The sequence below is a fragment of the Aotus nancymaae genome, unplaced genomic scaffold, assembly GCF_030222135.1.
Source record: "Aotus nancymaae isolate 86718 unplaced genomic scaffold, 86718_ANA_hifiasm-v0.15.2.pri h1tg000016l, whole genome shotgun sequence".
Lineage (NCBI taxonomy): Eukaryota > Metazoa > Chordata > Mammalia > Primates > Aotidae > Aotus > Aotus nancymaae.
Genome location: NW_026988428.1, coordinates 56,455,200 through 56,471,363, shown reverse-complemented (window position 1 = coordinate 56,471,363; position 16,164 = coordinate 56,455,200). Strand labels below are relative to the sequence as shown.

The 16,164-nt window shown below is 39.3% G+C and overlaps 1 protein-coding gene across 7 annotated transcripts in view; it reads right to left on the bottom strand.

Annotated features, from left to right (window-relative positions):
* Positions 1-16,164, bottom strand: part of IRAG2 (inositol 1,4,5-triphosphate receptor associated 2) — a 112,368-nt gene that overhangs the window by 45,821 nt on the left and 50,383 nt on the right. For 2 of the 7 annotated variants that reach the window (XM_064377357.1, XM_064377358.1), the window contains 5 exons: positions 8,711-8,772; positions 7,463-7,543; positions 6,586-6,679; positions 3,879-4,026; positions 965-1,046 (listed from right to left, as the gene is read on the bottom strand). In XM_064377357.1, the coding sequence (XP_064233427.1) occupies positions 965-1,046; positions 3,879-4,026; positions 6,586-6,679; positions 7,463-7,543; positions 8,711-8,772 (467 nt within the window). Of the gene's footprint in view, positions 1-964; positions 1,047-3,878; positions 4,027-6,585; positions 6,683-7,462; positions 7,544-8,710; positions 8,773-16,164 lie in introns of all 7 variants that reach the window. The other 5 variants (XM_064377359.1, XM_021666850.2, XM_021666849.2 and 2 more) reach the window with 4 other exon arrangements.

Genomic DNA, 16,164 nt, shown 5'->3' with positions numbered 1-16,164 from the left:
TCTCAATTAAAATGTAAAAGAGTCCAGGGGTGGTGGCTTATGCCTGTAATCCCAGCACTTTGGGAGGCCAAGGCAGGTGGATCACGAGGTCGGGAGATCGAGACCATCCTGGCTAACATGGTGAAACCCCGTCTCTATTAAAAATACAAAAAATTAGCCGAGCATGGTAGTGCGCACCTATAGTCCCAGTACTCGGGTGGCTGAGGCAGGAGAATCACTTGAATCTGGGAGGCGGAGGTTGCAGTGAGCCGAGATTGCACCACTGCACTCCAGCCTGACAGAGCAAGACTCCATATCAAAAAAAAAAAAAAAAGTAAAAGAAAGAAGAATGATGGACTGAAACAGAACTGCCTGCTCCATTTGATTGAGATCACCAGGCTCACGCTGCACACTGAGAAAGGCATTCCAACCACATCTCACTGATGACCTAAGTGACCCTCTCAGGTTATTTAGTGTTATTCTCTTCTTGGATAGAAAAGTGGCATTAACACCTAAATTTGCCAATTAGTACATGACTAGTCATGGGCATGGCCCAGCTTTGTGGTCTTTTTGACAAAGGGTACCAGCCCCTCAAAGATTATCCAGACTTGACCCCAATACTTGGAGAATCAACAGGATCTGAGGCTTCTTACAGTCGTTAGCGAATTTAAGTCCCAAACCAGCCTGCCTCTCAAACAAAAACTGAGCCCACTTCATCAAAATCTCCTTTTGGTTATACAACCCACAGTATATACAAAACACAGGGTAGAAAGCCATCAAATTAAATAATTTTTAATTTCTTGACTTCAATCAAAGTTTGCTATTTCTTATACATCTGAATTTTGGGATAGCAGACTCAAACTTGCTACAAGAATATCCATAATACTTAAAAAATAAAAAAAAGAAAGCGAAAAAGAATACCAATAGAAGAAAAGCAGGCTATGGTAATACTGAAAATGAAACTAAAATCCAGTCCAATACTCACTCCCATACTTGGCTCATCATTCATCCTGATGCAGCCTGAGAGATTTGTTCCTTGGTTGGGGCCACTTGTGGGGCCTGGGCACCTGGCAGTAGAAAGGAGAGTTATTTACTACAGGCAAAAAACCCTAAAAATTTTAGCAGATACTAAACAATAACATAGCTCCCACTTCCCTACACCCAGTCCCAATTTCATCAAATTTCTAATTAAGTTCGTGGTTTAAGTAAGACATAATGAAAGAGAGTTCCCACCTCCATCAGAGAGAGGTTACAAATAACAGAATCCAGCCAAAAATGAAAATGAAGCATTTGCAATTCAAAGCCATCCTTCCTCATCCTCAATACAGAAGGGAAATTTTATTGAGGTAGGTTAGGTCCTCACAAAATGCACTGACATTTCTGAATGTTTCCTAAGGAAGATGAGTCTGTATACTTAAAAAGGCAGGTGCAAATAAGCACCAAAGGAGGATGGAGGCAGGGACAGATATAGGTTCCCAAAGGCTTGTTAACCTTGAATGTGAAAGAAACAGAAATAGGATCAAAACCTGCCTAAGTTAACTTAACAGGATGTCATTGATACTTTGTTCTAGCCCCCAGTTCCTGAGACAAAACTCCTAAAATCCTTGTAGACAGAAGTGCTAGGGGAATCTTTATTCTAATATTTTTGTCTCTGACCATGGTTCCTGATACACAGTACCTAAGACCTTTGTAATTTCCTGAGTGATAGGTGTGTTTGACGCAGAGCTCCTGAATCTCCTGAAATTTCCTAGGTAATAGGAGCATCTTCTGTTCTAAAGAGGTATCTCTTGGTGGGCTTCTAGATAGCCTTAGGATGAGGGGCTGGTTGCCAGGGGAACCAATCTGTGGTTTGAGGACTGAAACTTTCAACTTCACCCCGCCAAACTCCTGGGAGGGAGCCAATCACCAATTGCCAGTGATTTAATTAATTGTGTCTAGTAAAGCCTCCATAAAAACCCTAAAGGACAACACTTGGAAAGCTTCTGATTTGGTGAATCGAAACATAGCCATGTGCGGGGAGGATGACACACCTCAACCCCACAAAGACAGACCCTCCTGTACTTGAGACATTTTCAAACCTTTCTGACATATCTCTTCATCTGGCTGTTCATTTGTATCCTTTAAAATAGACTTTGTCACCTGGCACAGTGGCTCATGCCTGTAATCTCAGCATGTTGGGAGGCTGAGATGGGAGGATCACTTAAGTCCAGTAGTTCAAGACCAGCCTGGGCAACATGGAGAAACCTTGTCTCTACGAAAAATACAAGGCTGGGTACGGTGGCTCACACCTGTAACCCCAGCACTTTGGGAGGCCAAGGTGGGCAGATCACCTGAGGTCAGGAGTTCAAGATCAGCCTGTTAAATATGGCGAAACCTTGTCTGTATTAAAAATACAAAAATCAGCCTGGTGGGGTGGCATGTGCTTGTAATCCCGGATACTTGGGAGGCTGAGACAGAAGAATCACTTGAACCTGGGAGGCAGAAGTTGCAGTGAGCTGAGATCGCACCACTGCGAATCTAGCCTGGGTACCTGAGTGAGACTCTGTCTCAAAACAACAACAACAACAACAAAAAATTAGCTGGGTGTGGTGGTGGGCACCTGTGGTCTCAGCTACTCAAAAGGCTGAGGTGAGAGAATCACCTGAGCCCAGAAAGTCGAGGTTGTAGTGAGCCCAAATCACTATTGTACTCTAGTCTGGGTGACAGAGTGAGGCCCTGCCTCCAAAAAAATAAATAAAATAATAAATAAATAAAATAGACTTTGTAGTAAATGGGTAAATGTAAGTAAAGTGTTTCCCTGAGTTCTGTGAGCTACTGTAGCAAACTATTTGAACCCAAGAAGGAGGTCATGGGAACCCCCAATTCATAGAGAGTTGGTCAGAAGCACAGGTCACAGTTTGGGACTTGCAAGTGGAGTCTGAAGTAGGGGCCAACCTTGTGGGACTGAGCCCTTAACCTGTGGAATCTGATGCTGTTTGTAGGTAGATAATGTTGGAATTGAACTGAATTACTGGACGCCCATGTCATGTCTGCTAGAGAAGTGATTGCTGTGTGGAAAATTGCTTGGAGTGTGGGAAAAAAAACCCCACACATCTGGTATCGGAAGGGCGGCGTTGAGACTACAGTAGGAAAAAACACTCCATTGGTGAGTGTGTTTTTCCTTTAGATTGGAAGATTAGTCTACGTACTTAAAGAGGAAGAGGGTAGCATGCAGGGAGAAGGAGAGGTTCCCAAAGATGTGTTAACCTTGAGTATGAAAGAAAGAGAATGATGATCAAAACTTACCTATGTTAACTTAGCAGTCTATGGTATATTCTTAAAAATTAGAAACATCTTAGGTAGTCTAATTTGTCTTTTAAGCATTAGAGTGGATATTATGAAATTCAAGAAAAGCAAGAAAACTACTCTCCAAGAAAAATACATCAATAACTTTATCTCAAAATTGTAAATTTTCAGCTGGGTGTGGTGGCTCATGCCTGTAATTCCAGCACTTTGGGAGGCTAAGGAGGGTGGATCACTTGAGGCCAGGAATTAGAGACCAGCCTGGCCAACATGGTGAAACTCCATCTCTACTAAAAATATAAAAATTAGCTGGGCATGATGGTATGCATCTGTAGTCCTAGCTGCTTGGAAGGCTGAGGCGTGAGAATTGCTTGAACTTGGGAGGCAAAGGTTGCAGTGAGCTGAGATTGCATCACTACACTCCAGTCTGGGCAAGAGAGCAAGATTCCATGTCAAAAAAAAAAAAAAGAAAGAAATTGTAAATTTTCAGGAAGTTAGAGAAGTTCCACAATAAAGATGTGATCTCAAGTTATAAAAATCCAACCAATTAAAATGTAAGACAATGCGAATAGCCCACCCATGAGGAGTAGAGTAAGTAAATTTTGCTCTCAACCTACCTGTGTTGTCTTGTTACATCCAAAGCACCATCCTTTACTTCTCCATATGTGGGCCTTTCACACAAAGCATGGATTCGGTTGGCTACACCTGAGAAGGGTGTTGATTCCAGGGTTGGAACTGCTGTAAAACTATCCAGAGATAAGGCATCTGCAGTAGAACAGAAAAAAAATCAAAATAGAGACCAATTTCTGGTTCAAACTATATTGAAGCATGAAGTCTTTCCCTCTTGAGAGACTGAACCATTCTGAAAAAGTAAGTTAACCCACTTCTGTTAACATTTTAACATAAACTCCCTTGATGCCTAGTCACAGGGGGTGAAAATGTCAAATGCTTAATTTTAACAAAGTGTTTGGGAATGATAGTAATATTAATACATATATATAATATAAAATAATAATTTTAGTTCTAATAATATTAAAAATAATAATTTCAAAAATTTTTTAAGCATAAGAGGCCAGAAAACCTCTGCCACTAAGTAACTAGAGGGATTAACAATCTACAGCCAGCAGGCAAAAATCCAGCCAGCTGCCTGATTTTGTAAAGTTTCACTGTGGCCAGCTGTGGTGACTCATGCTTGTAATCGCAGCACTTTGGGAGGCTGAGGCAGGTGGATCCCTTGAGCTCAGGAGTTTCAGACCAGCCTGGGGAACATGGCAAGACCCCATCTCTATGAAAAATACAAAAATTAGCTGAATGTGGTGGCACGTGCCTGTAGTCCCAGCTACTTGGGAGTATAAGGAGGAGAATCACTTGAGCCTGAGAGGTTGAGGCTGCAGTGAGCTGTGTTTGTGCCGCTAAGTGACAAGGTGAGACCCTGTCTCAAAAAATTAAAAAGTCAAGTTTTACTGGAACATGGCCACACCCATTTGTTCACATGCTGTCCATGGCTGTTTGTGTGATACAACAGTAAAGTTGAGTAGTTACAGCAAACACTAAAATATTTACTATCTGGTCTTTTACAGAACAACTTTGCAGCCTCCAGAAGAGAAAAGCATTAGACATCATAATTAGAACCCATTAAAGAGTGGTAGGGGAAATAGGTTGAGATCACAAACCATTCATTAGGGAAAACCATCTTGTTATGTGTGTTTCTGAGTATAGGAAGCAGCAGAGTTTAAAGGAAAAAACATAGGCTTTAAAGTCAATCAGAAATTTTTGGTTCAGATCCCGGCTCTGCCACATACCAGTTGTGTGACCTTGAATAAGTAACTAAGCCACTCTGAGCCTCAGTTTGCTTAAGTATAAAGTGACAGATGACCTTAGGCAAATTATTAACTCAATGTTCCTCTGTTTCCTTATCTCTTGAATGGCAATTATATTAACATCTACCTCATAGGGATGTGGTAAGGATTAAATGAGTTAATACATATGTTAAGAGCATAGAACTGTGTCTGGCACATAGCAAGCACTCTTTCTTTTTTTTTTTTGAGATGGCGTCTTGCTGCAACACCCAGGCTGGAATGTACAGTCATGGCTCACTGCAACCTCTAATTCCTTGGGCCAAGCGATTCTCCTGCCTCAGCTTCCCAAGTAGCTGGGACTATAGGTACGCGCCACCATGCCCAGCTAATTTTTGTATTTTTAGTAGAGACAGGGTTTCATCATATTGGCCAGGCTGGTCTCGAACTCCTGACCCCAACTGATCTGCCCACCTCGGCTTCCCAAAGTGCTGGAATTACAGGTGTGAGCCACCGCACCCGGCCAGCAAGCACTCTTTAAGTACTCCCACTCTTGGTGGTGGTTAATGAGTTATTGTGAGTAATCTCTAAAAGCACTAATCTATATTGCCTGATACAAAATAGACGCTCCATTAGTAATAGTAGGAGTTTTTCCTTCTCAAATTTAAATGATCCACAAATCACTCTACTTTTCTCTTCATTCCTTCTTAAATTTACTTTGATAATCATTTATTTTGTCATTTCAGAACTAGACATTAATTTTGGCTTTTAACTGCATCCATGTTGTGCTGAGAGATGTCACTACTTTGACCATTTCCTAGAATAAAGCTCTTTCTCTTGGCATTGAGTAATAATCCACAAATTTGACCCACAGCCCACTTTTCCTTCTCCAAATGTCTATTCTGCCGTATCTCAACCTGAATCCTTTTGTTTTCGAAATGACTTGTCTACCTTTGGCTCTTTTTCAGACACTTAAGGCTTCTGCATTCTTACTTCTCATTTTTTGTGTTGTTTGCTCATGTTACTCTCACCCATTAGAATATGTTTTCGATGCTTTTCACTTTTCTAAAGCCAACTGATCTTCCAAGGCCAGTTCAACTTGAACCTCTTCTATGGAATTATCTTTGACTTCTCTGAGCCCAGGTCTTGTCTCCTTACTAGTCTGTGAGCTACTTTAGGACTTATTCTTATTTATTTAATTTTTTTTTTTGAGATGAGGTCTCACTATGTTGCCCAGGCTGGTCTCGAACTCCTGGGCTCAAGTGATCCGCTCACTGTGGCCTCCCAAGGTGCTTGGATTACAGGCATGAGCCACCGTGCCTGGCCAGGACTTATTCTTTATCATGCATAGTATGGTGCCTTACACAGAGTAGGTACTCAAATATATATCGATTAACTGAATTCAGGGATAAATATCCAAGTACTCAACAATTCTTCCTATACAAATGTAATAATAACTACGTATTTTCCCTTTCAAAAAAAACTCTACCCCTACTTGTGTCTGAGCAGGTATCGGAGAGGGGCTTACCCAGCAGAGGTGTGTACCAGCATGTATGTTTCAAGGTCAGGGGTGTCTGATGTATTCTTGCTTCTTGACCACCATACAGTTTGTGGAAACACTGCTTCTGAACAGAAAACCAAGTATTATTAGCCACCTAAAGAAATGTAACATATTATATTTCATAATCTACTACCTCCATTTTTATAGGTAGAAAGAATATCACTAGTCTCAAATGAGTCTGTGAGAGAGATCAAGAAGAAAATAAACGTCAAGTAAAAAGTTTTCAAGTGTTTGATCAAAAGGTATACATATGAGTAAATTACTATTATTATTTAAAAATCACAATGTAATAATCTAGCAGAATGCTAACAAAGGTTCTGAGGAAAGAGGTATAGAGAAATAAACTTTGTTACATAATTCTTTGTGATACTGCAAGTAAAAAATGTAGAACAGGCCAGCCCCAGTGGCTCATGCCTGTAATTCCAGCACTTTGGGAGGCCAAGGTGAGTGGACCACTTGAGATCACCAGCCTGGCCAACATGGGGAAACCCCATATCTACTAAAAATACAAAAATTAGCCAGGTGTGGTGGCACCTGACTAATCCCAGCTACTTGGGAGGCTGTGGCAGGAGAATCTCTTGAACCCAGGAGGCAGAGGTTGCAGTGAGTCGAGATCGTGCCACTGCACTCCAGCCTGGGCAACAAAGGACCAACCAGGTTTGTGTATGTGTCTGTGTACATTTACGAAAATAGTTATCTGTTGCCTCATTTGATAATCTCTTGATAAATGCAATACAGTTTACAGTTTGAAGGCTCCTAATACATACTGGACTTAGCTTTTTAGTACAGGATAGTTATTGATTCACAATTATTACCTAAATAATTTCAAAAAGCTTGCAATTACCAATTTTTCTTGAAGAGGCTGTTGAATTGCATTTTTGCAGGAGAGGGAATCATAGTGAGGAGATTCCTCATCTAAAAAGCTCTGTCAAGAGAAAATGGTAGAGTATATTCAAAGACAGAATGATGAAAAGGTCAAAGATCCCAAATACATTAGACTTAACAGAAGATATGACACGGCCTAAAGTGGGTGAAACTGACGGGTTCTTTATCTTGTATTCTACTCCAAGGTAACACCTTTGTAATTGTAAACTTCCCATTGTATTTTCCCCATTACTTGATCTAGGAATGAAATCTGAAGATCAGGAACAAGAAACTGAATGGATTTGTCATTGATATCTTTAGGCAGAAGCTAAAGAAACTTGTTAGAGATGTAACTCAGAGTAATGAAAATGGTGTCTGTGAACATTTTATAGCTATAAAATTATGGCCTTAATCCAAGAGGTAGATTCGCATCTACTGTAGTTACATTGTAATAGAAAATGTTGGTGTTCTTGAGATGATTAAAGCATCTTTAGATACAGAGGTTTTTCTAGCTCAACTTATTGCAGAGGGCTTTTTAGGCATTCTGCCTAGCTTAATCTTCCACATGATTTTTTCTTCCTGCTTTAACAGATGTGTCTGCATGGCGTCCTGGAAACAGATACATGCAAATACCACCCTTCTTTCTTTTCTCCTCCATCATCTTCCTCTAGTGCCAACCTTGCTGTTCCCTTATGTTCTTCATTTCTGAACAAAAAGTAGGTTCACCAAGTATCATAAGGGAAAGAAATACCCTTAACTCTACCAGAGATATCTTGAGATGACCCATACAGAGAGAAACAGAAAGTTTAACTCAAATATGAGAAAGAAAAAAGAGATAGTAACCATCAAACCTATTCAAGAATACTCAAAATTTCAACATATTATAAATTAAATAATATGCTCTTACTATCAGAAAGGAGGTGCCCAAGACTGAAAAACAACTGGCTCTTTACTAGTAGATATATATAGTGGTGGGCAAAGAAAATTCTGAAATACTTCCTCTTTAGAAGGGATTTTCAGTAGCTACTCACTAATGTAAGATCTCCTTTCTTGTTCTGCTAGATGCTTTAAGCACATAAGAGAACAAAGTCCACCAAAACATTTTCTTCTAAATGGGTTATTTAACTTAATGATTGAAGTCATTGTATATTATATATTAGCTTCAAAACCTTACATGAACTGAACAATTTCCTCCACAGTAAGTTAACATGTATCACAGACATTTTACCTGAAACAGCAAGTCATGGTGTTCCCCTTCAATTAACTTCTTTCGAAGTGACTCAACTGTTGCTACAAAGAGAATTTATAACCAGCTCAATATGACCATTTTTATAATTCATTTTTTTTTTTTTTTGAGACAGGGTCTGGCTCTGTTGTCCAGATGAGAGTGCAGTGGCATGATCTCACCTCCCTGCAACCTCCGCCTCCTGGGCTGAAGCCATCTTCCTGCCTTAGCCTCCCAAGTAGCTGCGATTACAGGCACGCACCACCACACCAAGCTAATTTTGGTACTTTTTATAGAGGCAGGTTTCACCACGTTGTTCAGACTGGTCTCAAACTCCTGAGTTCAGGTGATCCACCAGCCCCAGCCTCCCACAGTGCTGGGATTACAGGCATGAGCCACCACACCCAATATGATCATATTTAAACTTGTCTTCCTTAATTCATTTCATTGCTTCATAAACTTTTAATGGCTTTAAATCTGGGGCCTGGGGAAAAGGAAAGGGAAAATAATGACTTGAAGAATGGCATTCTCAACTTACGACTTAGAAAAAAATGGAAAAGCAGGCTAGAACAGATAAGCCATTATCTCCCTTGGGAATTTAAATTTTACTTTGATAGATACAAGCGAATTGTCTTCTAGAAGTGAGTCACAGAATTATCTAATCTTAAAATAAGAATACACCTTAGGCCGGGTGCAGTGGCTCATGCCTGTAATCCCAGCTCTTTGAGAGGCTGAGGTGGGCCGATCATTTCAGGCCAGTAGTTTGAGACTAGCCTGGCCAACATGGCAAAACCCCATCTCTACTAAAAAAAAAAAAAAAAAAAAAAAAAAAAAAAATATATATATATATATATATATATATGAAAATTAGCTGGGTGTGAGGGTATGCGCCTGTAATCCCAGCTTCTCAGGAGGTTGAGGCAGGACAATCACTTGAACCTGGGAGGTGGAGGTTGCAGTGAGCCGAGATTGTGCCATTGCACTGCAGCCTAGGCAACAGAGACTCCCTTTCAAAAACAAACAAACAAACAAACAAAAAGAATACATCTTAGAGGTCATTCAGTCTGACTTCCTACTGATAAAGAAATCCTCTCTCCACATGTTCTCACTCATAGGTGGGTGTTGAACAATGAGAACATGTGGACACAGGGAGGGGAGCATCACACACTGGGGTCTGTTGGGGAGGCTAGGGGAGGGAAAGCGGGGGTTGGGGAGGGTGGGGAGAGATAATGTGGGGAGAAATGCCAGGTATAGGTGATGGGAGGATGGAGGCAGCAAACCACCTTGCCATGTATGTACCTATGCAACAATCCTGTATGATCTGCATATGTTCCCCAGAACCTAAAGTACAATAAAAAATAATAAAAAAAGAAATCCTCTCTCTATTAAGCCTCTGCTTAAGCCCTCAAATTACAGCCCAAGGATCCCAGAATTCTACAAGTAGATCTCAGATCACGAGAACACTGATGTGCAGAGGATTGAAAACGTAACTGGTAAGTCATGGAGCTGAGATTAGACTCATGGAACAGAGCTTAATTCAGGGTATCATTCTGTGAAACTAAAAATATTTATTTTTCTGCTTAAGTAAAATCTGCTTCCTAGTAACTCCCAAAGGTCTCATCCCTGGAATAATGGAAGTGGGAAAAAGTACCTAATATTTAACTAGCTCTTTGATGTACATATAGCATATTATTTATTTGACAAATCCTACTCTCTGAAACATAACCAAAACCAGAAAATAAACCCAAATCTTTTGGACAACTAGAATAGATACTGATATTCATCCCCTTTATTCACGTGACAAATCTCACACTTCAACTTAGGCAGTAGGCTCTGGATATATACATAATTCTCACCAGTTTGATGTTTTCTCAGCCCACAGAAGATTAAAAGCAAAACTTAAACGAGGATAAGGAGCTCTGCTAGATGGAAGCATATTAATAGCTACTGCTATTTATTTTTTTAATCACTAACAGCCAGGAAAATTATTAACAGCAGATACTCTGGTATCCAAAACACATAGAAATCTGGTGTTTCTTATTTTATAAACCAACAGCTTTATATCTAAATAGGCTGAAGAAATTCTGAGTCATGAGCATAATGCTAATGAAAAGAAGTACATAATCTAATTTTTAAAAAATTTTCAGGAAAAAGGCTCTAAAAGCTTCAATTATATAGAAAATTACCTGTGCAAATTTTTTATTTTATAGGAATTTTTTTGGTAAAAATAACTTTTTTCTCAATCAAGCTTGACATAGTGTTACTAGGCCAAGTAAAAGCAAAACAGATGTTTATTTTTAAACATCTCCCTCACATAGGAAGAAAAACTTATTTTTAAATAAGTATTTTTAGGCTGGGCATGGCTCACACCTATAATCCTAGCACTTTGGGAGGCCGAGGCAGGTAGATCATGAGGTCAGGAGTTCAAGACCAGTCTGGCCAACAGGGTAAAACCCTGTCTCTACTAAAAATACAAAAAAGTTAGCCAGGCGTGTTAGTGTATGCCTATAATCCCAGCTACTCTGGAGGCTGAGGCAGGAGAATTGCTTGAACTTGGGAGGTGGAGGTGCAGTGAGCCGAGATTGCACCATTGCACTCCAGCTCTGGATTGACAGAGCAAGACTCTGTCTGGGGCGGGGGAAGGAAGTATTTCTAACCTATTAAAGTAATTAAAAATTTATTTCTTATTAATACTTTAGGACTCTGATAAAGATGAAGTTTTTAAAAACATTCTCTCTTAACTGTATTAAGAAAGAAGGCCCTGTCTTCCCTCTGACCTACATTTAAACAATAGCAACCAAAGCTATAAGAAGTGCCCATGTTTCTGAAGGTCGTGTATCTCCACAATACAAATTCAGAATACTGTCTTAGAATTGCCAATGAAGCTGTATTTCAGAAGCAATGATGAGTTAGTATAAGATTGTCTAAATTGCCCATCTGCTTGCTCACCAGGCAATCTTGGGTTTTAGAAACAGCGTATCTTGAAGCATTCAAATTGAAAGCCTTATTTCAACAGATGTTTTGTGCAATGTGTAGCAACTATTTCCATATTTTCCACATGGCCAAACAAGCTGGCTGATGACCACAATTTGCATTCACCTTTTCATTCTGCTTTACATGTTTGGAGTTAGACCTGTTCTGTCTCTAGAACAAATTTATGCTTCATATAGAAGGAAGTAAAACAATGGCCACTGTATCTCCTGCTGTTGCCATCTGCCATGCAGGAAGGGACCAGGTGTCTTGGATACACTGCCTCTGAGGAAAGCTGAGATAAAGCAACTTTCTAAATGACTATACAATGAGGTTCCAGGCAAAGGACTCACAATTAATTGGCCGTTGAAAATGAAAATTTTAAAATTACTAGAGCTGTAATCATGTTAGTTATCAATGATGGTTGACATTTACAGAGTATGGGACTTGTATAATACTATCTACATGTTGCTGTAAAAACCTTAAGTTCTGTAAAATTATATATTAAAAATATCAAGGTTCATTAAAGAACCCCAAACTAAGATCAACTTGCATATATCTGTCAAAGGACTTATATCCAATAATAAAAGGACAGACAATCTAATTTTAAAATGGGCCAAAGACTTAGACACCTCACAAAGAAGATATACAACGGCCAATCAGCACATGAAAAAGGGCTTGACATCATTAGTCATCTGAAAAATATATATTAAAATCACAATGAAATATCCATTTAGTAGAGCGGCTAAAATGACAAAGATTGACACTACCAAATACTGAAGATATGGCACACCTAGAACCCCCCACACTGCTGGTGGGACTGTGAAATACTATAAACACTATCGAAAACTGTTTGACAGTTTTTTAAAAAGTGAGAGTCACAGCTATGGTATGACCTAACCATTCCACTCCTAGATATTTATTCTAGGCGAAACAAAAACATATGTGTACACAAAGACCTGTACACAGACGTTCATAGAAGCTTTGTCCATTGTAATCCCAAACTGCATGTACTGCATATATCTAATAACAGCAGAAAAACCAGTCAAATTGTGGAATACTCATACAAGGAGACACAACTCAACAATAAAAATACTTCTGATAAACACAACATAATCCCATTATGCTGACGGAAAGAAGACAAACACACAATAAAGTACATACTGTGTAACTGAGTTCTAGAACAGGCTAAGCTAACCTAACAGAACAGTGGTTGTTCCTTATGGTGCTAGAGGTGGGGGCGGGGCATTGACTGGGAAGTTACACAAGGGAAGTTTCTGGGGTGACAGCAGTTCTGCATTTTGATGTGTATTTATCTACCTGGTTGAATAGTACACTTGAGAGCTGAACATTTTATGTCATGCTAAATACATTAATAAAAAAGAAGTTAAAATTATAAGCACAAAAACAATGCAGGGATTATGAGAGAAATAGGGTTAGGAAGAAACCACTAAAAAAATGCATGCAGCTGGGCAGAATGGCTCATGCCTGTAATCCCAAAACTTGAGGAGGCTAAGGAGGGAGGATTGCTTGAGCCCAGGAATTTGAGACCAGTCTAAGAAACATAGTGAGATCCTATGAGATCCTATCTCTACAAAAAATTTAAAAATTAGCCAGGCAGGCCAGGTGCAGTGGCTTACACCTGTAATCTAGTACTTTGGGAGACCGAGGTGGGCGGATTGCCTAAGCTCAGGAGTTCAAGACCAGCCTGGGCAACATGGTAAAACCCCGTCGCTACTAAAATACAAAAAAATTAGCTGGACCTGGTGGTGCTCGCTTATAGTCCTAGCTACTCAGGAGTCTGAGGTAGGAGGATTGCTTGAGCCCAGGAGGTTGAGGCTACAGTGAACCATGATCCCACCACTATAATCCAGTGTGGGTGACAGAGTTAAATCCTGTCTCAAAAAAAAAAAAAAAAAAAAAATCTACCTACCTACCTGTCTGTATGTGCAACATTGTAACCAGAGTACTAACAAACACAATTATTAAATTATTAGTACTAAGAAGACCATATGCATCACTTAGACCTGCATCTTTAAATGCCTCACAGGATATCAGATATACACAAAAGCAAGAGAGTGGAAATGCTGGTGATGCTTTAATGAAACAGTGTTGGTGGGGGAAAGACAAATGCAGATGGAGACAGCGATAGATGGAGACAGCGAGGCTAACAAGGTGAACACAGGAGGGAGTATGATCTGACACAGACCAGGGCTCTATAAGGCTGGGGTTGAGTGGCTCTGGGGAGGGAGGCCCAGGTGCAGACACTTATTTTTAATTTTCTCAAAATAAAGCTGAAAGGGTTCCTGTTGCCTGTACAGCAGCCAAGCTAAGGATTTTGTTCTTTCCTGAGGGAGGTGAGAGTTCCATTCCTACCAATCCAGATCCAAGTCCCAAGAAAATCGTGAATAAAATAATATAACTTCTCTACTATATTACCACAACATTTCCCATTTAAAAATCACAAATGAGATGATTCACATTATAGAAACGTGTTCTAGTAGAACACAAACATCAACTATGGCCAAGCATTAGCTACTATTTTTCATTTATTATGCTATTTAATAATTCACAACAATTGCATTTAACAGAAGAGGATACAGAAGCTCAGAGAAGAAATGTGATTTGCTTAACTTTACCCAGCCACTCTTGTAGACTTTGCGTGAGAACACAGGTTTGTTAATGTCAAATCCCATGTTCTTAATCATTATCTTATACTTCCCAGATAACTTCTCCATCTCTGCATTTTTCATTTGGGAAAACTTGGGTCCCCACTCCATCAGAGTTGTTGAGCAAGCTGTATTTGGCTTTGATTTTCTCCTTGGCTGTCATCCCAAAACCTTCTATCTTTAAGTATCTTAATCACCTGGATCCCTGCCCCCACCTTCTTTGGATCATTTCCCTCCTGTTTACCGACTGCTTAGAACAGAAGGCTTTCATCTTGCATCCATGCTCCAAGCCCTAAAGCTTTTACCTCTCCCAAACCTTGCACCCTCCATGCTAAGAATAGCAAGCTAGAAGAGTGTTTGCAGTGATAGCATCTAGGTGAAAGTCTTCTCTAAACTATGAAGTTAATGTGCAGATACTATGTTCAAATAAGAAATTATGCTATATAGGAGCTTCCCGGGATCTCTTTTCATGGAAAAATTTATGGTTCTTAAAGGTAATTCTCTCATTGTCTATTAGAAGACTGACTCCATGATTTCATGTCAGATGGGAACAGGAGATGGTGAATAGTAAGGGGGTGATAGTTCGGATTATACCAATTAGTCCATGATTTCTGTACATAAGATTCACCCTAATATGTTATACATTCATCCTATAAGCTTTTAAAATGTTCCTTTTTAAATAAAACACCAATTATAATCCAGTCATGCATGTATTAACAACACACTTACATATAAACAAAGTTTAGAAGCAGAAGAAAGAAAATATATAAGTAACCTTTCAAGCAATTGAATGGTTTTCATGTCACATTTCTTGAAGGATATCATGCACACAAATTGTCTCATAAACCAGCCCAGTTCTGATGGCAATTGGAACTTGAACAATATTATTCATTCAAGATAAAGTTCAGGATTTCTGATCAAATGTCATGTATAAATTTCCAGTTCTGGTCTGTGAACATTATACACATTGATCTCAACATTTCGACAAACCAACTGCCTCCCCACACAATGTGCTGATGCAACTTAGATGGATCAGAAGACAACTGTCTGAAATACTTTGTGAATTTATTAAACTAGCCAGAGACTTTTAGAAGAACTAAATAGATTTAAATATGTTTTGTTTTCTGACTCAGAATTCAGACGTCTGACTCAGAACTCAAACAGCATGGGGTGGCAGTGGTCATGGTGGGATGTGCGTGGATGTGTTTGTGTGATAACTGCTACCTCATTGACATTTGTTCACAGTCTATCTGGAACATCTGCTATATAGAACATTTTGAAAATATGTGCTATCTAAATTTCCCTCTTCTCTCAAAGGCTGAATATAAAGGGCACTGTTAGAAAGATCGTAAGTAAATGGTCACACGATCAAAATCCTGATTTGTATGGGTTCTTTGTGCAGCAAAAGATACAAGTAACAAATAAAGGATTTCATGAATCTGGACAGGTTATGAATAACTCAAGACAGAAAGGAAGTGTCCACTCTACTTTATCCAGGCAGAAAAAAAAATACATGTATTAACTCAGGGCAGCTTTCATAATTCTGCTTTTAAGTATATTTGGACCTATTATGCCCTAAGATAAACTGGGAAGACCACAATAGCAAGTTCATAATTTTAAGAATGTACACTTTGGGATAAGTTGTAAAAGTTGACTCTTCTAAGAAAATACTGCAAGAAAATCATAATGAGGAAGGGGAACAAATTCCTAGTAGTTTATAAAACTTTTTAGTTTATAAAAGTATTTATAGGTATAATATTGATTTAATCGAAAGGCAAAACTGGAGCAAAAGAATAGTCCTGAGCACAGTGTCTAAAG